The sequence below is a fragment of the Melozone crissalis genome, unplaced genomic scaffold (assembly GCF_028551555.1).
Source record: "Melozone crissalis strain CALT ecotype California unplaced genomic scaffold, PUWL_Pcris_2 ptg000004l_1, whole genome shotgun sequence".
Lineage (NCBI taxonomy): Eukaryota > Metazoa > Chordata > Aves > Passeriformes > Passerellidae > Melozone > Melozone crissalis.
This window is the reverse complement of record NW_026535782.1, coordinates 32037456-32062226: the sequence shown is the minus strand read 5'-3', so window position 1 is coordinate 32062226 and position 24771 is coordinate 32037456. Positions and strand designations below refer to the sequence as shown.

At 40.9% G+C, this 24771-nt stretch overlaps 1 protein-coding gene across 1 annotated transcript in view; it reads right to left on the bottom strand.

Moving 5' to 3' along the window:
- The window catches only part of TMTC2 (transmembrane O-mannosyltransferase targeting cadherins 2), a 232694-nt gene extending 208178 nt beyond the window's left edge, over nucleotides 1–24516 (bottom strand). The window contains exon 1 of the mRNA XM_054277726.1: nucleotides 24375–24516. Within this exon, the coding sequence (XP_054133701.1) occupies nucleotides 24375–24457 (83 nt within the window). The 5' untranslated portion in view covers nucleotides 24458–24516. The remainder of the gene's footprint in view (nucleotides 1–24374) is intronic.
- Nucleotides 24517–24771: the final 255 nt, after the last annotated feature.

Below are 24771 nucleotides of genomic sequence, written 5' to 3'. Positions count from 1 at the left end.
CTTAAGTCCAATGCCCTTAAACACACAAAGGTAACAGCAACAGAGAGAGCAACCACAGTCTCTGGATCTTATTTCCTAAGTGTGCAGACCAAAGGAAAAAAGAAAGGGATGAAAAAAACACCACCTCACTTTGAAGAGATGAAGTAGGAACAAGGCAGTTATGAATGGGACATGGGTAACAGCTCTTCCCCAGCAATGACTTAAAATACCAAAGGAGCTGTAAAAAGCAGCAGCAGGAAACACAGCAGGGAGAACTCCAACACACTTAATCCTCGGTGAAGGGAGCCCAGCTTAGAAAGTCTGTGGAGCTTTTTCCACCACCAGAGGGGCAGAGAGCACCTAGTTACTTGCTATAATTACCAAAATTCATTAAAAAGGGAGTCCATTCCTCTGTCACCTTGAGAAAAGAGTTTTGGAGGGTTTTTTTAGGGAGGGAGGAGGTGTCAAAATATATTTTAGTCCCATCAAAAAGATTAGTAAGAGTCCTTGAATTTTACATCATCCTCAACAACTGAACAGCCTTGTTCTGAAAATATGAAACATTAGCAAAACTGTCAGCCCCATAACATGATCATTGCTTTACTTCCTTGGCAACAAAGGAAACTTTTAATGGAAAGAGATTTAAAGTACAGCGTGCATATTCCTCTCCAGACTGCAACCTTTTCCAACAGACTCTAGTTACAATACATCTGCTGACTATCTCTTCTAGAAGGGATTTGTAAGGCCAAACAGGTCACACACAATTTAAAAGCTTACAACCCCACTCGATTAAAAGTACATTACTCTGAAAACAGGACTTCACCTCCTGGTTCTTCTTCATACATGTTCAGGAAAGAAACTCCAAAGAGGTCAAGAAAAAGTCCTTAAACAGAAGCAGAATTTGATGCAATCAAATTCTAAGCAAAAATTAAGCAAATATATCTACGACTTCTGCTTACACACATCTGTGCTGGGGAAAATCCTACCCTGAAGCAAAGGCACAAAGATTGGTGTTCTCCATCTGTGCATTGGACTGATGCTGGTTTAAAGCTGACAGTGTGCTTAGCCTGTTGTCTTCAATAAATAAATAAATGGAAGTGTTCTGAAAAAGGCTGCTCTTGCAAATATATCATCAGCTATTAACAGAAGTACTGCAATAACTAAGCATTACTGGCCTTGCACTGTCAGTAATACTGCTCAGCAATCCAAAATTAAAACCAGTACAAAGAAAAACTGGGTAAATATCAAAACAATAAAATACCTGTAAAAGAGGGAAAAAAATAAACATTTGCCTTGAAGCACCTGCCAGTAGGTCTGCCTCCATTACAGCCAGCAGTATCCAGCTATGTCAATGCAAAGACACAGGTAAAGCTGCCTCACCAAAAGCACTTTCGTGTCATTTTTTCCAAGCTCATTTTCAAAACTGTCATAAAATCCAGGGAATTAACAGCTAGTTCTTCCACAGTAAAGAAGAAAAAAATCTGAGGAAGGTTGAAATGCAGCACAATTGAAAAACCTAGAAAACTCAATACACACATCAGAACAAAAATACAAAACAAATACAAAAAACTAACAAAGACCCAAACAAAACAAAACAAACAAAAACAAAGAACCCTCAAAATCTGTGAAATAGACTGGAACCAGAAAATAAGGCTGTTGAGAAACTGCACTTTACAGAGGCTAAAAATACTCTCCCCCCTTGTACATTATCTCCTCAAACAGGAGGAACAGATGTGAATTTAGAAGTTTCAATATTTGGGCAATTCTTCAGGTAGCAAGAATGCCACAAACTGGAATTCCTGAAAATTGCCCTGGATAAAAGACTGTAAATCTGCAAGACCCAGAGATATTCACTGGACAGCCAAGTAAAGCTGCACTAGACTCAGTAAAGAATGGCTAAAGGAGGATTTGATTTAAGTCCCCTCCCAGCGTTCACAGAAGGACTGTGTGGCAAACTAGGAGTTAAAACAGCGCTTTTCAAAGCACAAACTACAGTCAATACATGAGAAAAGCCCTCTTCAAAATCAGGGTAAAGTTAATTCAAATATTGCATTTGTATTCCTTTCTTTCCTGCCACTTTTTTCAGTTGAAAAAGGAAAGGGATAAAAGATAGTCTCCCCTTTCCACTACATAAATGCTTATTTCTTGCTTTGAAAGAAAAAACAGAAGAGACACATTAGGTGTTGGTTTTTTTTAATTAGAAAGCCATGAGGCACACATAGGAACAATCAATCACAAAGGGCTCTGTTTCACTCTGGGTTTTTTAATGCTGACAGGATGGTATTCATAACACTTTGTGCAAAACGCACTCAGGTACTAATTCTTCCAAGATGCAGCAGCAGTTCAGGTACTGCTAAGCAGGTTCCTATGCTCATGCCTGGCTTTTAGCGCTCGGCAGCCAGAAGCAAGTGTGGCTCCTGAGGTCCCCAGACACACTGTGAGTGGGGACCTCAGGCTGCTGCTTCCAGCTTTTCAGATCAATACTGCCAGCAGCAGGACAAAGAGAAATGCTTCAAGACTAGCTGACTTTGGAGCTGAAAACATTTTCAGACAGGAATTTCTGATACCTCCCTGAAGGGTCAAAGCCAAGCCAACATCAGCTACCTAATATCAAAGCCACAACCTAGAAAAAAAAACTAAAGGGAGGAAGACATGTTTAATCTCATGACATCACAAGACTTTGCAAAAATACATTTCAATCTTGTACATGTACCATTCAACAGTGACACAGGGATTCATGCTGCACAGAGGGGCTGAAGGTACAAGGGTTATTAATCCCAGTTCCTCAAAGAAGAGTGTTTGTCGGTTGAAACAATAAGGCATAATCTTTGTATCATCCCTGTATTATTTCTAGATATTGAAAAAAGTTGCTATTAAACAAAGTGACATGGAAACTGTAGAAAAGGCAGTCTACAATGCCTACAACACTTGAAAAGGTCCCGGGTACCAGTGAAACTATTGAATTTGCCTAGCAGAGTGAAACATTATGTCAAAATGAAAAGAGAAAGTAGACTGCACTAATAGAAGTTAAACCTAGATTAATTTAAAATTAGAAGATTAACTTTTTGCCTGTAGGAAAACAAATTATTTAACAGAAAATTATGTACACAAAGTGGAGGCAGTTAATCTGAGCAGTATATGTTCAAAATGTCTCTCAGTATTCATGGGATGATTTAATCACCTATCCTTCTCACTGCCAGCCTCCTCACACTGCAGATTATACCCTAAACCATTTCCAAAACATTTCAGTGGGGATGCTTTGTAGGACAAGAACTGAATCCACAGCAGAGCACCCTTCCTGAGTACAGTTAGTTCACAAATGCATGCTGAAGCTGAAAATAATAGGAGCAAAACTTTTAAGAGAGATGTTTCCAGGGACAGTTAGGCATCATCTAAAATAAGGGATGTGCATTCCACTGTGCCTCACAAACAATACCAAATACAACAGGACCAACTCAGCAGCTCTGTACTTTCAATCTCTTGCTGCCTAGCACCCAGCTCCTCACCAGATATCCACTGACAACACTTTCTGCATTGGATCACAACAACAGACAGCAGGTCTCAATCAAATTTGAGTACAACCTCATCTACAAATACCCACTTTTTCCCTCTAGCTGTCACAAGCAGGGATGCCATCACAGGGAACTGCTGACACCACATCACTACTCCACACCCCACCCACAGGGGTACTGGGGACAGGGCACATGCAGCTGGCATCCCTGGGGGACTGGTGATGGGGGAGGACTGCCTGCCACTCATCCTTGGAAATCAAATCTGGGATTTGATTTTGATGATTCCCTTAGCTGAAATAGGGCAATGGTACATAGGTTCAATGAGGATGATGTTGCTCTTATCTCCACCAGCTCAGCAGGGGTCAGGGCCAGGTTTCCAGTGTCCCTGCAGCTTTGCTGAAGCCACAGGAATCAAAGGGGAACTCCGACAGCTGCTGTAGGATTATCCCAGCAAAGCAGGCAGGGCAGGACAAGCCGAAGGCTTTCAGCAAGGCTGGCACAGGAGTTGTGCAGCACACACCCTTGGAAAGCAGCACATCCTCTCAGGACTGCAAATGCTCCAGATCTAAAAGGGCTCCTGACCCTCAACAATAGGAAGACTCCCATAGATCTGCCTGGCTGGCAAAGGTGTCCTCGAGTATACTGCAGCTCATGAGCAAAACTGATGAGTAGAACACATTTTACATAAACACAATGGTTTCCTACTATTTTTCTATTTTATCATCTCATAGTGTTCAATAATTTCATGTAATATAGAAGGGACATCGTTACCTGTATTCACCAACACCAACCCTGACACTCATTCTGACCAAATACTTACAAAAGTGAGGGCAGCAGATTTCATAAATTATAAGAATCAATAAAAGCATCAGGTTTCGAGATGAGAGTAATGACAGTTAAAGAATCCAACCCATCACTGAAGATGTTTTCCTGTAAGACAAGACAAGTACAAGCTCCAAGCAGGTTTGTCCTTGGCCCATAGAAGGTGTGATGCAAGAGTGAGGTAGGAAAGAATAAGTGAACACAGACAAAACAAATGACAACAATAAAAAATATATATTAAAAAACAAGCACAGCATCACAAAAACTAGGAGACAGAAAAAAAATTAATATTGACTTGTGAGAAGATTAGTTGAGCTTGTATCACTTTCACAGTTCATGGTCTATGATGATATGAAATTGCTTTTCTTCCCAACATTTTTTCTGGTAGTGTTTGGGTTTTGTTTGATATTGAAAAAAAGCTATCCCTACATATAAGAAAAAAGGGAAAAAAAGACCAAAAAACCAACACACAGAAGAAAATACTGTTAAAACAATTAAAAGAGAAAAAGTTTGCAAACTATGACTGAAAAGCATGCATAGAATTATTTACCAAGAGAAAGCTATAGGCTTTGTGTTATATAGCTAGTGTTTGTTTAAGATGCAAATTTTATTCAGTTAATCAACGGATGAGTGCAACTTCAAATATAACACTCTGAAGGCTCACATCACCACCTCAGGCAAATTCACAGATTAGCTGGTGGCACCACTGATGATTCCAAGCTTAAAACCAAAGTAAATATTTATTAACATGAACCACTGCATTTTGATTCAGTGATTTAAGAAACATAACTACCTTCAGGAAATACTGAATCCCTTTTCTCCCTGAAAGAGGAAAACCGAATTTTCCAAAAGCTTTCTGAAACATGAAGGGAAAGTTACGAGCATGTGATTTATACACATTACCAAAAAAAAAAACCAAAAAAGCACAGCAATCTTTTATTAAGCACAATTAATTTTAATTGTAATAGTCAATCCTTTAATGATGGTTGATGAGAAACATTGCACACAATTTGCTTTCCCCACAACAATGCTGCAGATACAGATTTTCATTATTTCATCAATACCCATAGCATGAAGTAATCAGAAATAAATCATGAGCAAAATCTCTGAGATTTTTTTATGTCCTTGAAAAAATAAGACGGTCAACAATCTTTAGGCTTATACAAGCAATCCTACTAAATAAAACAAAAAATGGGTAGGGGCAGATATGGAGTATGTTGGTTTTGGGTGGGGGCTTTTGTTCCAGAATAGGGGCGTGAACAACAAGGTTTTAGGGCTGGGATAGCTTCAATTTCTATAGTCTCTCAAGGATGCAACTCTAGAAGGATCAGACTGCTTCAGAAGTCATGTTATGATAATAAATTAGAAATTATAGAGTTTATGCTTTTGAACCACCCATACTGCAGATAAGCCATTTTTGGACTAAGTCTGGTGCTGATGTCCCTCTCAGTTTTCTGGCTACATCTGCCCTGAAGACAGAGCAAAACCTCTAGCACATGCCAGAAATATAACTCAGATTAACATGGAAGCACAAAAACAATGCTCATTTAGCTCAGACTCTGAGTATATTTAAATCTTGGAGGAATTAAAGAGTACACACTGTCCATATGTCACCCTGGATGATTTCCTGCTTTCACTCCTTTCTTAGGTCAGACAGAGATTGCAGTTGTTCCTCATATTTACAGTCTCCAAAACTCCAACTTAATCACCTTTAAAATAGAACATTATTGCCACATGAATGTAAGACAGTTAACCAAAACAAGCAATACAATCATTATAAAATGAACTAGCATTCCTGAATGCTCACTAGAATTATTTTTTTTTATTTTACTTTTACATATAATAGGTCTTGTTATTGCCTTCTGAATTTTGCCATTATCTACCTACCACTTGAATTGTTTTCATAGCGTTACCTTGAGCTTTGGTGGGAGCAGCACTTCCAAGGTACAAGAAAACCTTCTCTGCAATTGCTACTGGCTCACCTGTGTCCCATATCACATGCAGACCAGTTCTGCCACTAAGTACAAGGCCAATCTCACCACGCACAGAGCACAGATGCATTAGAAGAAATGCTGTATCAGCTAAAGGTGAACACAGGCCATAGCCATTAACACTTCTAAAGCATTCCTCTTACCTAAGAAAATGGCATATTAAAAAAAATAGCAACAACACAAAAATCTCAGTATTTTCTTCCTGGTTTAAGATGAGAGAAGGAGATATACAAACAAGCTAATGGGGATGGGGAATACTATCGCCATTCAATTTTTCATGGTAAATTGATAGGTCTAATTATATAATGCATTTCTAGCAAAATCATGCCAACATTAAACATCAGGCAGTACACAGGGAACTACAAGAAAACTCATAAAGCTTCACTTACTGCTCTTGAGACCATTCACCAAACATTTCAGTAAAACTCCACACTAAGCTGGTCTCTGAATACATTAGTTGTGGCTACATTTCCAGTTTCAGACCACAAGTCTTGGAAGCCTGGGAGTATAATGTATCTTCACAAATAATTTCTTCTTTAATGTAAAAATTAGGTTTTCTTTTGTCCTTGAAGCTAAGACATGACAGGAAAGAAGAGTAAGTCCAAAAAGAGAGAGAAAAGCCTATCTACCTGGAATTAAAGATGTGTGTCTACTCTAACAATAACCTCAGCAAACAGGGAGAACTTGTTTAATTCATAAGTTTTAATCTTATAACAGGGTAATAAATGAATGCCACATGCTGTGCAGTGCCACATTTGACACTCAAAGTCATTTCTCATGTTGAGAGGGATTTGAAAACATCTTCAGTATGAAGTATACAAAGCGCAAGGCACAGGGCCACTTTTCGAGAGTTTTCCACAGCTTTATATCAACTATTTCTTCATACACATAGCCCTAAAAATAGCCTTGTCTCTGATGATAGCTCAGCTTGGACTTCCATCCAAACCCCTATTGCCAAGACGAGGTTAAAGCCTCACGCTTCATTAGCCACACAGCAGCCTTGGCAAGGGCCAGCTCAAAGCAGCAGTGCTCTGCATCATCACCGTCTGTCCCAAACTAGGAATTAGTGTGAGGAACAGCCAAAAAAGGCTGTCACAAAACTGTAGCTTCTGTAGCAATCAAGCTTTTGCACAGCATCAGTTAAGTCTCTGTCTTCAGTCACATGGTTTTATCCATTTTCCTTTCCCAAACAATTTATCCCTTTTTTAGGCCATATTGTGTCTTTCTTCTTGAATGGGCCTAAATCTATGAAGCAAGTCATTGCTCATTTCTCCTACTTTGGTTCCAGCATCTGTTTTCTGTATATATCTTAATAACTTTCTATTGTAGCAAACGAGAGGAGAAAACCACCCAGGGAGACAGAGAGAACAGGTTTGAAGAGCAAGATGAAAACACATGAAAGGCAGGAGTGAAATCCCCAGAGACCTCTCTGGCTTCCCTGGTACCCTCTGACCAGATTATCAGCACTGATTGCTTACCCTCACCCTACTAACAGTCATCCCTTCAGACCTGCTGACCATGCTGATGGCATGATCGATCTTAGCTTGTTTCCATCAAGCAAACAGGCTTAAGCAGTTTGACCCAGCCTGGCTTCCGACAACAGGAACAGCTGAGATTGTCAAAGCCTAGGGATAATGTCTCTCAGCAAAGGCAGCAGCACTCATACTCTGAGAGCAATTCTTCTCACAGCTTGTGTACTGGGTTTGGATCTTTTGCATCTCACACATCTAAGAGCCAACAAGGTCTGTATCTCCTTTCACCTTTTCTCTTGTCTTCTGTCTTACCTTTTCCTTTTGCCAGACCTGCCCTATTTGACACCATAATGTTTAGATGACTCTTGCACACTACTTGGTCTCTAGGACACAGGACCACTGCCCTTTTCCATGCATTACTCTTCTCTTACTTTTCAGTCCAAAACTCCTTGGGGCAGAAAATCTCTTCTCAAGAGCTTCTGAAAGTACCCTAAGGTATTGCTCCCTACACAGTTGGATAAAGCAACTGAAGTGAATGAAATTGCATCGGTATTTTATCAGACTGAAACAAAAATGCTTTAAACCTTAACAAAAAAAAAGAAAAAAAAAAAAAGCAAAAACAAAGACTGAGTAAGAGGTACAGAAATATTTGCCACAGTCAACTTCCATGCACACGACAGCCAAAGACTTTGGTACCAGCGCCATACGTTCTGCTGCCTTGCTGCTTTACCTCTTTGCCTTCTTGCCCACTACACCAAGTCTCCCCTCTCTATTCCCCAACAACAGCTGGACTGCACAATCAGCAGGACAGTCCTTCTCCATTCTCCAAACACATAGACACTATTAATATCCAACTTGGGGAAGAGACAAGGTTCTACACCTACCTGTGAGGAGAGAGAGAGCAAAGACAGAAGGAAACTTTGCAGCCTGGGTCTGACCTCGCCTTGGAGGTCATGTTCCTCCCATCACTGCATTCAATGCCATGCACATAGAGAAAAACAGCCTGAGCATGCCAAAATGAGGTCACTCACAACAATGAATGGTAATTATTCTTTTCTTAAGACCTCAACATTTCTCTCTTTATGCAAGTCCATTGTACAATAGAGCAGGTTGAGCTTAAATGAGAATTGGGCTGCAGCTCTTTAGTATGCCCCAGGTAAAAGAAGTGAGCATGCACAGAGGGCACCTGATAATATTATCTGCACGTGCACTATTGTGTAACCGTTTCCATAGGCACAAAGGACTGTCAAGCTGCCATAAGACTTCATGTTAATTGCTTTGTGAGTGTGATGAAATGTAAATTAGGACTCCCTCAAAAACCTGGAAAATTGCACTTACCTAAATCTCACAGGATTATAAGAGGGCAGTCATTCGATAATATTTCTCACCAAGAAATGTAAAATTAGGCTCTGCAAAGATGTTCTGCACAAAGAGACAGACCTGGTAGTGTATATAGCAGTTGCTTTGCTGCACATGCAGCTCCAAATCAAATTTGCAAACTGGTGAAACATCTGGAGGGGAGAGCCTCAGATGGTGAGAACGATCACAATTATGGTAATACCCACAGCATTTCTTTACCAAGTGTGATGTAAAATTAAGTAGTTAATACACATGATGATTAAAACACTTGACACAATTATCAAATGTTGCATGACTCTGACCACTGAAAGGACAATGAGGGATGGGGGGGGGGTCTGCCCTGTAATTTCTATTTTACCTTCCTTCTTCCAAAAGAAAGTCTCCAGCTACTAAGTTTTTCTGAATAATGAAGCATAATAATGATACTTATATGTATTTGTGCCAAAAAATATAAAATAAAAACATATTACAAGCACATCCCATAAACATTTTCACTGCTTCATTATTTAGGCCCAACCAAGCATTTTATGCAATGTAGTTATTTATGATGTTTTATATACTGCATTTGTTTATGCACAAAATAGTTCCCTACTTCCTCACTGTGGCTCTTCATTGTTCAGCAGCAAGACAGGTCAGACTTTAAACTGTGTCGCAAGGGTCTTACTCTCCTATCCTTGCAGGCCCTCTATCCTGCAAACACTCAGCCATGTGTTCAACTTTATGTATGCATGTAGTCTCACTGAACTCATTCACGAAATTCTAGCCTCATTTAAATTGCCACAGGTTTTACCATTGATTCCATTTAGACCCAGATTTCATCTAATGGGACTATTTACATCTGAAAAGCTGAACACATGTCCAAGTGTTTGTAAAACTGAAGTCACAACAGCAAAGAGAAGGCTTGCTCTGCCATTTTACCTCTTACTAGCATCTCAGACCTACAGAATTATTTGCTTTATTTTTGATTTTAATTAAGTTAGGACAAAATAAACACATCTTCACTAAAGCAGATTATTAAGTTATATTTATCCTTCTTTTTGACTATTACTAAGCTAGTTATCCTCTCCAATCCACAGGAAATAGATAATGCATAATTAACTATTTCCTGCAGAAAAGCATAATTAACTTATTTAAATTAAATAATTATTTTCCAATGCATAATTAACTATTTCTATGCAAAAACACTGACTTTGCTTAGCAGAAGAGTTCACTTGTTCATTTGTACTTCAAAAAAGAATAAATTTTGGCAGCTACATGAATAACAGCTAATAAGGTGTAGTTTTCTTTCTTTAATTAGAACAGTAGCAATATTCAAACAATCTAAATTGAATGCAATTACATCAAAGTTTAAGTTTCTGAAGCAAGACCTGAACTACAATCTCTGCATTTGCTTCCTCATTTAGTTTTATTTTAAAACATGGATAGTGTTAGCTGACCCAAGGTTTTTAGTTTTTCTGAACAGAAAATAAGGAAATCCGAATATTGCAAAGTCAGAAGCGATCCTTCACTACAGAAAGTAAAAATTTAGGAGTTCCTGATGCAATTCAGAACAATGACTAAAGAAATAAGAACTCTTTAAAAACAAAACAAGCATCTTGCTTTTTCTGATTACTTACTATATGTAGAAGTATGGTAAGTAATCAGAAAAAGCTTTTTCATACTACTTACTATATTTATAAGCTCAGAAACTCCCAAGGGCATAACTGGATAATAATTTAATCACTCTGTTGGAAAAGTCACTGATTGCAGGGCCCATCCCTTTACTTTATCCAAGACCAGTGCTTCTGGTGCTGACGTAAGATAGCATGCGAGTACAGATGGGATGAAAAATTATGTCTTTTTTTTTTGTGTGCGTGTGTCTGTGTGTGTATATATATACAGCTAGATGTACAATTAAGTATGCATATTAAATGCAACCATCCTGTTACGAAAAGGGTTCTTTTGCATTTTACAACACAAAATACACCACAACAAGAAGTATTCCTTGAGTACTTATTCTACAAGTGTGCTCACTTAGTCTTGGCAAAGCACTAACTGGTACAACTTCAGATTCATTCTTAGAATTATCACAGTATCTGTATTTCTTAACAGGATCAGTCTCTGCTACTGCACAGACTTTATACAGGATTTCAGTCCAAGAAAAACGCGGAGAGAAAACAAACACTCTCCACTAATACAGCATACAGGCGTATATAAAGCACAACACTGTACATTTCCATACTCTACATGCAGATGTTTCCCCATGATTTCTTATCTTGAAAGAAGTATGCAAACTAAAGTGCTCTCAGTGCCCTGTTCAAGCAAAAACCTTCAGCCATCACTCCCACTGTGCCACACAAAGAACAGCTGTCCTTAAATCTTTGACCACACTAAGATCCAGTGCAATCTGTATTTTGAAGCAGAATTGTTTCAGTTCCACTAGACAAGCAGGAAAAAAAATTGATAAATTATTTTAATCACTCTCATCACTGAAAATTCTCACCTGCATCACTTAGATTTTTTCCTTACAGAAATACTTACAGATAGACTGAGGCACAATTAATAAAACAGCTCTTTATTCTGGAACCTTGTAATCTTCCCCAAACTTTACATTTACCTGTGTCTTAGTTCTTTATTTTTATGCTTTAGAGTCATTTTACTTATTCAGAAAATAATAGCCTAAGATTAGGATTCAGTAGTAGGAAACTGAGGTTTAAATCGTTTTGCTGTAAAATAAACTCCTGTGCTTTTTCACATCATTAACATTTAGCGAGCATAGCGTCAACACAAACTGAAACCCTCTGCCTATAGTAAGCTACAACACAGAGAACAACAAAATCTACAAATTTCAGTCTGCAAGATGTTCAGAACAAGCCAACCAGAGAACTAAATTGATAGATTGAAATACCACCAACTGTGCCTAACAGGGTGGCACCTTGCTCCAAGCTACTGCATCCAAGCCTTTCAAGACACGTGTGCTACTTATCACCATGGTACCTGCAGATCTGTACTATTCCAAATTTCCTGCTTTGAGAAGCCTTCTTCTCCAACACTGTTGTCAAGTAGCACCAAGATCCAGAGCTGCAAAGACGAGCAAACCTTTTTTCCTGCAAAACTAGTTTATTTCTGTACACATCAAGCCAACAGCTCAGAATTACAATAGGGTTAACACTTATCTTAGCGATATATGGACAAAACACTAAAGAAGTATTCAGATACAGTTTGTATTTTCATCATTTTTCAAGAGTAAAATACCAAATATCGCTCATTATTAGTATGGCAAGCTAGCAGACTAGATAAATGCCACACAAATAGGTGAAAGTCAATATTCCTTAAGGCCCTTCTTCTTTATGGGGTTCTTTCCTCACCTCACACTTGCCCAGACCCTAGATGAAGTGGCCCTCAATGTTCTCGGACAGGATTGCTCATACTGATTGAAAACAGAACATTTAGGGAAAAAAATGGAAGAGCTGACTATCCCCTAGAGGAGAAGAGTTTGCTGAAAATTCTTACAGGTTTACTGATGTTAACATATAAACATCACCTTTTTCATTAATAAGCTATTTTCTTTTGTCATGTGCTACATGCAGGCTCTAAATTCCAGAGAACCAAGTAGCTTCCTTGCTCACTGGACATCCAATCCTTCCTTTTGCTTTAACCCTGTATTAGTCAGGCATGAAACTCCAGTTACTCAACTCCATCAGGGTAATCCCAGGTTCCACTCAGAACACATACAAACGTACCCATTCAACATTAAACAAAACTGCTTTAGTGAGACTTTCACAGAATTGCAACTTTTAGGAGGGACCTCTGGAGGTCATCTAGTCCAAGACCCACAACAATCCATTCAAATTAAGCAGGTTCACCTGGAGCAGGTTGCACAGGATTGTGTCCAGGTGGTTTTAAATACCTCTAGAGGAGGAGACTCCTCTTGTCTTTTAATTAAAACAAGTACAGTGCTACAGCAAAGCACACTCCAGAGAAACCAAAACTGCTCTGGCTAAACAGCATCTAGACATCTCATAGTTCTTGGTGAAAGGAAAATCATATAAAACAAGTTATTTTCTTAAAGCCCAAGCCATCATTTCAAAATAGCCAGACCCCTTATGAAGGCTTGAACCATCCAGCACAACAGACAGTCAAAGATGCGGCTTCAGCTGCCACAGGTTTGCCATGATACTGAGCAGGAACAGGGAGGGAAGGAGCCAAGCAGTGACGGACTAGTGACTTGCAGCATCACTCAGGGCCCATCCTGACACATAGCCCCAGGCTCACTCGGGTGCAGCAGGCACTCCTCTGAGGCTTCACCTGCCAGCCATACTCCATCAGCCACATCACCACAACCATCTCCACAGCAGGAGCTGCTTTCAACAGCCAGGCAGAGCAGGAATGTGCCTGGCAGCAAACAGCAGCACAGGCAGAACTCCAGGTGATCCAGCTTGGCTTTGTCTTTTTTACCATGAGTGCAACAACGTGAGGAACCATTTTCTTTGTGGCCTTTCCCCACTGTTAAGTCTTTCATCTTCTGGATAAAAGTATATTTTGAGAACTCTCCAGAAGCGTGATGTTTACTAAAGAGAAATACTAACATTTTTAACAAGCCAAGTGATTTACATGCAAGAGATGAGTAATGTACTGTGAAATGGAATAGAACATATAACTACCTCTTTTCACAAAAATAGAAAATTTATTCAAGTACACTGGTGTTACAAAGAAGCTACAAAGAACTGTGCTACAAAATAAGAGCTGCTAGACACAAAAATGTCATTTGATTAAATTTTTTCATTATGCTTAGTACATTTTCTTTCAGCAGGCTTTATTTATACAGCCATGCAGCATTTAAATTATTTTTTTGGCACTGGAACCTTAATTCAGATCAAAGTGATTTTAAAAGCCTAAGTTTTCTTCTCCTTTAATTGTAAAAATGTAAGACATCAGAAATTTAATTATAAATAATTGGTTAAAAACAGGAAACCTTTCTTCTGCGACTAATGTTAATTTTGCCAGAGCAACATTCTTTTCTTTCTTAAAAAAAAAAAAAACTCAAAACAAAACAGCCCCCACAGACAAAATGACCTTTAAAAGTTTCCTCAAGTACAATTGAAACTGTTTGAAGAAAATGAAACACATACACTGAAAATTCATGAAATTTATTACAAAGAAATTCTTGTTATAATTCAAGATTTTGCACTAAGGAAATACATAGACAGAAGCATACCATAGCAAGAAGTATCTTCCCAGGAGGTGTACAGTGCTTCTTTTTGGCATGAGAGCTGGAAGGAGGCCTGGAAAGCCAAAGAGAGGATAGCAGAATGGGAGCAACCTTGCTAGAGACGCAGAAACTAAACTTCCAAACCAGAAATTATTTCAGAGAGTTGCCCAGGATGAGTCACCAACTAAATACTGGCACCAAAAAGGTCAGATAGAGGGCCAATACAGAGAGGCTTAATCCAGGATATAAATATTCTTATCACTTTAGTGAGGCCTAGAGTGCTGATATAAAACACATAAAATAAGGCTTGTTAAGATCCTGCCTCATATGTGAGTCTAATTTCTTCATTTTCTTATTAAAATATTAGAACTATCAACATTGTTGCTACTACTAAGTAGTAATATCAAATAAATACAGTATCAAATACAAGAGAAGGTATGACAGCACCTTCAGTGTCACATAACTGTTGGAAATGAAAGGATAAAACAAGTCACAGTGTTCCTTCGATTTTTCTTTATTGAAAAGAAAAAAACCTAAAAAGCATATGAAGCATGATAAAAAGAGTATAGCACAGAAGGTTCATAACCTACAGAACAACAGCTGCAAGTTCCACCCACAGAGTCACACCCGACACAATATGGGCTCCTACTTCAGTAAGAGAAATCCACAGTGATATTTGGAGACAGGAAGCTTAGCAAAGTTACTATGATGGCCAGAATTGACTGCAGGCATCTCATCTGAATTTCCAACTGGATCTAATCCTCTTCTCAAAGTAGCCCAGTACAAGTCCCCTCCAACAAAGGAGCCAGCCAAGCATAACTGATTCTGACCCAGGAAAGCTAACAGGCTGTGAAATGAAACCAAGAAGATTCCAATGTTTCCAAAGTGCTACAATATCACAAAGACTAAAAATACCAACAGGATCAGTCTGCAGAGGAGAAACTACTAAACAAACTATAAAGGCACAGGCATTGTGTGCTTCAAAAGGAAGATTTTTTAAGTGTACTATTTAATGTGCTCCTTTGCACATTGGGCAGCAAGAACCTCCGATGTCTTTTCAAAGGCCCACCACTGAAAACAATATTAAATTATATACGCGTACAAAAGACTTGGAGAAACCAAAGTCATAGAAGTGGCAGACTTTTGAAATTATTCCCACTTCAAGATTTCATGTGACAGACTGAAACAAATCAATCATTTACAAAAAAACAAAAAAATTTTAAAAAATCAAATTATCCTGGATCCCAGATTAAGAATTCCAGTTCTTCCCAGTTTGCCTCCAAGATGTTGGTTATAATTTAATTAATAGCACGTTTCAATGCAAAGTGTCTACTAAAACCCTATTACATGTACAGGTATTAATAAAGAACTTCAACTCAACCACTCACAACCTCACTTAGAGCAGGCTGAACCTTAAGCACGCTACCTCTGGGAAACATCCTGGGGTAAAATGCAGGCACAGGAATTACCACAACGTCCATGGCTCCAAAACCAGCCATACACTGAATATTTACAATTGAAATGACACTGGGACAGACCTCCTCTGCCTGCCTTCTAGAGGTAATTTCAGCACACAGCAATCTTTTCTACACACAAGCTGGTTTCCTCTTGAAGTCTTTCATCTCCTATTGGAATCTGGATGAAGACATATCAAGGGGCTCTTTGAGCATAATAAATGCATACAGTTTTGTGCTGGTTGGCTGGATTTCAGGGCTTGGTTTTAACTGTGATGTTCCACAATAAAGGGCTTGGCTGACCCCTATCTACAGACAGGTTTTTATTGTCCTTAATTCTTAAAGATCTTTATAATGGACAACATCCAGTGACTCAGAGGTTTTTCCTCTTCCCCTCACTAAGTAATTACGTCACCTTAAAACTGCTTCAAACATCAAATTTAGGAAACTATTTTCAGTGGAAGAGTATTTCTGAATACTTTACTCATACACTGGAACTCCATGCTGGCTTTTTTAGTATCAAAGTAAACAGCCATCTCCAACTTCAATAGCTGCTGAGAAAACATAAAAGCTATTTTAAAAAGCATCAATTGAGAAATATTCCTGCATAGAAATTGGAGGCTGGATGCTCCTGATACATCATGACACTGGAAGCCCACATACTTAGCCGAACACACCACCTCCTAAATAAAAATACCTGATTCACAGAGAGCCATACCACTTGGAGATACATTCCCTTGTATCAGAGGGAGAGAAACATCTTAGACAAGCAGTTAACTCAAGTTACACTTCATGCAGGCAGCCAAGCAATTGGAAACACAGTGTACAGAAACGAAACGCTATCTCTAAGTTAGGGCTGCAGATAAAGACTTGTGGAATATCTTTTAGTTAGGTATTTGAGAGTGTTCAGAGACTGATTTCCCACTTAAGCACTGAGTGCAGGTGATTCAACAGCAATGATGTGGAAGTGGCACACTGGAGTCTGGTTCCTGGGCCCAGCTTCCAATTATTAACTGCTATATGTAAAAAGCCATAGAGGTGAGAAGACTGCACAGAAACCTAGGAAGGGCATTGGCTGCTGTTGAGTGGGTTTGTTTCCATGACAATTTTGGTCACTGAATAGTGACCCTGTTTCAAGAGTTCAAGTCTTTTTTAGGATTTAAGTATGCAAATTACCAAGCTGCATGAAAATAGCACACAGGCACTGGCAGGGACTTCACAGCAATAGTTCTGCTACCAATTACTGCGCTGTTCCCCTGAATGAGAATTGGCCTAGCCAATTGAAGCATGTAGGAGCTAAAAATCATACAATCCTCTCATTAGCAAAATAGCCTAGGGTAACAGTAAATTCAGGAACACCCATCCTGGACACAGGATGCTAAATTCAGAAAAACGTGTCCTCCCTTGAAACCCAGGTCAGAGGTCAGGGCAGGGCTTCTGGGGTCTACTGACAAGTTGGTGAATAATAAAAGATTCCACAGATCAGTCCAGTCATCTAGAAGCAATGGTTTGTACAATCATATAGAAAATCCTCATTCAATCATCTGTCAGTCTCTGGCTTGCTGGGCCAGCTGGGACAGGGAATGCTGCTGAGGCCAATGTGCTTAAATCCTGGACAGAAGGAAATGATCTGAGGCAGTCAACAGTGACCCCCGTGAATATATTAAGGAGCCTTTGTGGCAGACTAATAGCAAACCTGTCTAGCTCTGTTGGAAGAAAGATGCCATAAAAGGCAGGGTCTCAAATTTTAACAGAATTCTGCTATTTAATATAATGATAGTATATATACCCAAGGTGTTTTTACAGATTACATTGACTCTTAACAGTTTTTTAAGCATTAATATGGGCCACTTGAAGAAACTACTGGACAAAAAAAATCAGAATAAGATATAAAAGACAAAAAATCTTATGCTGAAAGCACAATATTTCCAATAAAACAAAAAGCAATTTAAAAGATGAAGAGATAAAGGAAATAAGGGACATGAAGACAGTAAACGAGTACTATTTACCTCCAACTGAAACCTGCCACTATTCTTGAAAAATTTCCTCACGAAGCCACTAGGACAATGAAGGCTAACAGAGTAATTCAGAGTGTCCTAGGAAATACAAGGATTAGTATTCAAGGAAGCCACTTTTACTTTTTCTCCCTCTGAAGCTTAACGAGGCAAGCTTAACGAGGCCAGGAATGGTCAGTGAAGCACCATCGAGGAACCTTCCCCAGTTACAGAGGCTGAGTGACAAAATTTTACTGGCTTTAAACAGTTTGATTTACCAATTTGCTTCTTCCTTGAAGTAAAACAGAGATTGAGAGATTACTTGATCCTTGGCTGCTGCCCCAGTGATCCAGCTTGTTTCTTTGTTTCACAATCAGCTGTCATACACAAACAGCAGCAACCCTGTGCTAGCCTGAAGCATCCTCTGAAGACAGAGCCAAGTGCATGTTGCTGCCTTTGGAGATGTCTGTCATAAGCCATTCACAGGTTCACAAAATATTTCAATTGTCCTAAAGTAACAAAGTCAGCAGCAGTGTTGACATGTTAAGTGATATTTAGGATGCCATTCCAAAGAAACACTTTCCTCTGACTCTTCAAGTTTCATTCACCAACAGGCTAGCCTTTGGGAAAAATGGTTTAGCATGGAGCTCTGCAGAGAGTGAATCTGGGAAAGAAATTGCAAAATTGACACCCTCCCACTAGGGAGGGACTGCCTGTACAAAAAGATAACACATCTTAACTCTGGATGACCATCCCGAGACAGGATAAGCACCTGATCTAGCAGATGTGAAATGAAATCCTACTGCCATCCTGACTTAACCTGCCCACAGAACAAGCTCCCACTCAAAAGGATCATAAGGAGAGTTTATACCATGAGTCACCCCAAGGAGAAAACCAGAAGGAGTCAAAGTTTGCCAAGGCATAAGGCAAACAATAGGCTTCCACAATCAGGAGAAATTTCAAAATTTATCTTAAAACTTTTAGCATAAGGTTCAGGTCTCCAAATAAAATGCTTCCACCTTTCAAACAATAATTTCAGACAAAAACTAGGGTCAAAAGAACAGAGAAGGAAATGGGCATTTACAAAAAGCTTCTTTTCCAAAAAGCAGACAGTTATCCCAAAATCTGAGTAAAAAGTATAAAATATCCAGAAACATATATATTTTTTTTAATCAAACATAAAACACTGGCCCAAAGAAGAGATTCACTTCTACATAAGTAACAATAACACTAAGCATCTCTGCCTTCAGATTTAGTCTGTTTCTCCAGCTTTTTTTTTTTGGAGCAACTCTCACCACAGGTTGCCAGCAGTCTTGCATCGGTTTCAGCATCAAATATTTCAGCTGAAGAAAGAAACTACATAAACAAACAGCAAAGTCTGATTCAGTCAACTTCACAGAAAAAATGAATAAAAGAAAGAAACGAACCTAGCAGCAAACAACAAGGGAAGGGCAAACTTCCAGATGAGGGAAGCAAAGGAGCTCTAATTCATCACTCTTGCAGCTATCAGATGGTTAACAAATTGAGATGAGATACTTCTGAGCCTTTCAGCAACTTTCGCTCTGGCAAACTTAAAGGATTCAGAAGTGCAGCTGGAATACATATGGGAGATGTTGGAGAAAGTTGAACACTTGAATTTGTAACTCCATTGTGTGCTGGAAGAACTTCCTGCAGATGAGGCGCATCCCGTCAGCGACTCAGGGAGACTCTCCGTCTGCTAACAGGCATGAGTTTATCCTCTGAACTAGCTACCAGAAGTGACATGCTTTATGTTAGTGCTACATATGCAACAAGAATCTTAAAATAAAGCCAGTGGGGACATAATTTCCTTTTTGCTTTCTGTAATCTCTATACTACAGCAACTCAAATGGAAAAAAACAAAAACCAAAACAAACCACCCACTGATATTTTGGATGAAACTAAGATTTCACATTTGGATCAAAGTGTTTCATTCAACACAATTTTTTATGCAGAAATCATTTTTAAATCAAAAGCCAAATACATATTTAGGTTATGCTCAACATTTAAAAAGAATTGGTATTAATAGAATATTATTGTGCCGGGTTCATCCCATTAGACAATCAGTTATCAGTTCACTTGCTTAATACTCAGCTACAACACAAACTCAACTACAAACCTTTACTACACTAAGTTACTCAAGCATCTTCTCCAAGTTATCTTTACTACTCTATGAATATGTTAAAGCTCCTGTTTCATATAAAAATTATCTTTATGGTGGTTTGAAATTAGCATGCAGAAGATGGAACAGAGGGGACAAAGGGAAAACACTACAGAAAAAGCACACGAGCCCCTGTCTCCCCATCACCCACCTCACTCCTGGAATTCAGAAGATTGCAGCTACCTGTAAACTGGAGCTACTAAAAGCTACTGGAGAGGTGCACTCAGAGCTGAGAAATTGAGAAGACAGCAAAAAAGGGCCATAAAAATCACAAATGTAAATTAATAATCAAATATACACACACAACAAGGAGACAGATGGCAAGTAATTTTCCCCAGTGCACTTACACTTGTTCTTCTAGTGCACGTATTTGGGTCACTTGCTAGATTAAATCTCATGTGGCAGACCCAACAGAGGTACTGTCAAATGTGTATGGGCTCAGCCTGTTTTAAAATGATGCAAGTCTGACACTACAGGGTGAAAACATTTAACAGGATTTTTGCAACACAGTCTGGAATATAGCCCAGTAACTTTGAAACAGGGCTGATGGATATTTTCTACGACCAGCAAGGCTGCCCCATTCAGGCCTGCTAAATAAAATGCAGTGTAAGCTAGAGAAAGTTGGTCTGTGCTACCAAATTTCATGGAAGAGCCCTACACAGACAGAGACAAATCTGTACTCATTTTCCAGAACACTGATTTTGACAATATGTCACTGAGACAATACATCACTCAAGGTTAAAGCTTCCTACCATACTCGCCCTAAAATATGCCTTTCTTCTGAGATTTAAAAGAAAGGACCTCCTCAACAGATGAGCTGCTTCTGCCACGTTTACTGTAACAATGCATGACCTCGGATACACAGAGCACTAAATCTTCCCCTCCCCAGCCATGCACTGGCAGTGACCTGTCAGCACAGGCCACGTGAAGGATGACAGCCTCTGTGTAAGGCACCCGCAGGTCAAACTGCCAGGTGGGCTGGTGGGGCTTGAATGGCAGGCAAAAATGGTCATGCCTATGTGCAAGCCTAATTGTAGCAATGGGCCTCCCTCCTGTAAGAGGGAGACACTGACATGAAACACAAACTGTGTGTGAAGAGATTAGCCCCCCCCAGCCTTTAATCTGGCAAGAAACTGGATTTAACATGGTGCAAGAAGCAATATCTTCCACACATCTGCAGGAATGGAAATTGCATTCCTCTCTACCCTGTTACCAGTTTCAAGATGATTTTGCTTAACAATAAATAAACCTTTATTAACAAGCAATGTGAGCTACAGTACCATCAAGTATTTCCCCCCCCCCCTCTTCTTCATTCATATCTTGTTTTGGGTTACTACATACCACATTCAGCTTAAAATAAATAAATAAAAAGAGAGGGAAAATATATCTATTTGCTTCAAGCTCTAGCTGAACAAGTAGATTTTGAGTTGGGGAGGTGAAACTCTAATAATCCACACACGTAACTAGGAAATATCATAGCTGTCGGTAAGAATTACAGTGGCAGGGACAAGGGTGGCAAAAGCTTGTGGTTTTTTTCTAGGTCTACATCTAGAGAACAAAAAAAAAACCCAAAACCAAAACATCCAACAACACTGGCCTTTGTGTTTAGAAACTGACTAGAAACTGACAAGTGACACTTTCATTCAAGGCAATCAATAAGTCAACTGCTCAAAAATACTGGGATTGCACTGACTATGTGCAATATATCTGCACAGCCCGAAAGAAATGAGTTAAGCAGATTAATGACAAAAAGTAAGAACGTGTACATTTGCTCACTCAACTTCCTCAGGCTGAAAATTCATGCTATTTCAGTTTAAGTGGATAAAGGGTGAGAAACAAAACATTGAGTCCTTTGGTACAGAGTCAAAGCCCAGACTACAAGCAAGTTTGTTATATCACTGTCCATAGAGTCTTTAGTTTGGTGCCATGCTGCTGCTAAAATATTACATCTTGCCATTGGAAAATTGATTTTGCTATAAGAAGTTTTATGATGCCACTTAATCTTGCCCAACCTACATAAAAAAATACAGAAAGCAATTACAGACACCCTTTATGTAGTAAGTTTGATCACTATATTAAAAAGAGAACAGTTGATGTAATTTCAATATAATAGCAAAGGAAGTAGAATAAAAACCATGGCAATATGCTGCCCTCCTGAAACAAGACATTGCTGGTTCCTAGCTTAAATGCACAATCTTGGTTCAGTTCAAGTTAGTAGCATGATCCATCTCCTGCATGTGTCTTGCAGCTCCAGCATCGACCTCCTTTTCTACTGTTACATTTCAAGCCAGCTCCTGCGGGGCAGCAAGATTCTGTGATTATGCTTAAAAGAATACTCTGGGTCTGAGCGTGCCTCTTTGAATAGATAACCCTTTCTAGTTCAACAATTACTAGCACGAAACAGCCCTTTCTACCTTGTCCCTTCCTGTGCTGCAATTGAAAAACATCCTAATTAGGTGACCTCACATACAGATATGCCATTAACTGGCTCTCACAGCACTCTATTCAATGCCTAAATCTTAGCTACAATGATGAGAAGTACTTTATTTAGTTAGGAGGTAAACACATTAACACAGCAATCTTTTAGAATACCTTTCAAACAGTGTGAGATTAGTACTAGCAAAATCTGTGTGTGATTATCTTTTCCACACTTTCAGAGATGACACTCAAATACCACTTTTTTCTAACTGTATTAAAGCACACTCAGGCAAGATCAAGAGTAACCTTGACCTCCACATCAACAGCCCCAGAAAGTACTTCATATTGTTTTCCATGCCTAGTCCATTTGAACTGGCCTGCAGGACAGGCTTTTAGGCTTGTGCTTAAACAATCCAGGTTTTGCCCAAACACTGCAATATATGCTCCGTAGGGTTATGTAAATATTCCACAACTCCTGCAGTTCTTAACTATAATAAGCAGGTTTAAAATAGCATCGCTTTATCGAAATATTCACTACTTCCTATTGATCCAACTCAGACCTCACATTTCAGGGAAACAGCAGACTTTTCTCTTTTATTGTTTATGAATGAAGCGTCAAAACTTTCAAACAAGTTTAAGAAAAATCACTTAGAAAATTGGAAGACTCACAGAAACCTAAAACCACTTAATTGCTCACACGGCTTCAAGTACACGTAAATGACCTGGAGGGCTGAAGCCTGAATTGCCACATTCTGCAGCCAACTCTGTTCCCAGCCAGAGACCTATACCAGGACTAACACTTGGCATTTGCTTCCAGTATAATGGGTTTAATAGTAGCAAGCCATGAAAACAGGGGGGAGTATTCTGGAAGCGGTGACAGATCTTAAACGCGGCAGGTGCACTGTAATACCGCTTAAGGGAGGAAAATTCCAAGTTTAGTAACTAATTAGTGCAGGACAGGCAGGTTATTTTCCAAGGCAAATGCCTAATCAAAGACGCATCTGACCCTTTCGCATCCCATCAGCGCACCGGGAAGTTCAACTCATCATCCTGATCAGGCACATCCCTCATCCCACCTCGCCGTGCTTCCTCCCGTTTCCTCCTCTCGCACCACAGGCTCCAAGGCACCAATCCTGCCTGACAGCGGCTCAGGGAGTTCGCTGGCGCCGTGAACCTGAGCGGTGCCGTAAGACCCTCCGCTCACACACCCAGCAGGGCACCCCTCGCTCGCTCCCGCACGGGCAGCCCCGCACGCGTGGCCAGCCGCCGGCTCCCGCAGGATTCCAGCCGCGCCGCCGCCATGGGACGAGGCCGGCAGAGCCGCGCCGGGCCGAGCCCCCCACCCATCCACCCACCCGGCCCCGGGGCAGACGGGCTCCGGCCTCAGAGGAGAGAGGCTGATGAAACGCTGTCAAAGTCAATCCCGGCTCACTTTTTGGATGGTTTAATTCCAATGGAGCATGAATCACCCCAGGACGGTTAATAAGTTTAGCCAGGCGTGCTGTTCTCCCTAACAATACATTATAATTATGCATCTGTTTTAAATGCGATCGGATTAAGTCACCGGAAAAGGCACAAATCGGAATTTCCCCCGACTAACAACAGCGCCTTTCCGCAGCTCCGGCGGGCAGGTATGGCCAGGAGAGGAGCAGGTGGGCAGCCCCAGCCAGCCCGGCGGCGCTCCGCTCCCCGCGGCCGCCCAGCGCAGCCCGGCAGCGAACGGCAACTTCCCGCGGGCGCTCGGTGCCGGCGGAGCGGGGAAACGGGACGGGAGGCGGCCGGGTACCCCGCTGACACCGAGCGTGAGGGACCAGCCCAGGACATGCCAACTTGCATCGCCGGGTCTCCTCCCGCTGCGTGGGGCCGGAGAGGACCGAGTCAAAGCCATCAAAGCTCCGGGACCCTCCGGCGCCGCCCCGGGCACCAGGAGCGGAGCGGCCGAAGCTCTGCTCCCGACAGGTGAGCAACCCCCGCCCGCCCAGCCCCGCCGCTCCCCGCCCTACCTGTCATCGTAGCAGAAGTCGGCGCTCAGGGTGTTGAGGTACAGGGCGAGCCCCAGGGCGCTGCTCAACAACTCCGCGATCATCTCTCCGCCTGCCTCCGCCGCCGCCTCTCTTACCGGGGCAGCCGCCTGCCCTGCCCGGCCTCCCGCTCCAGCCCCGCCGCGCCTGCCCCTCGCGCCCCCCGGCACCGCGGGGCGCCGCTCCGCGCTCCGCCGGCGGCCACAGCCTGACGGCGTCCCCCGCTCCGCCGCCCCTACCCCATGGCAGCGGGGCGATCGGCGGCGACAGCGCAGCTGGGCTCAGCGGAGCGGGGCTCAGCGGAACGGGACTGAGCTGAGCGGAGCGGGGCGCGGCTCCGGCTCCCGCCTTCCTCCCACGGCGCCCCGGCGCTGCCGCA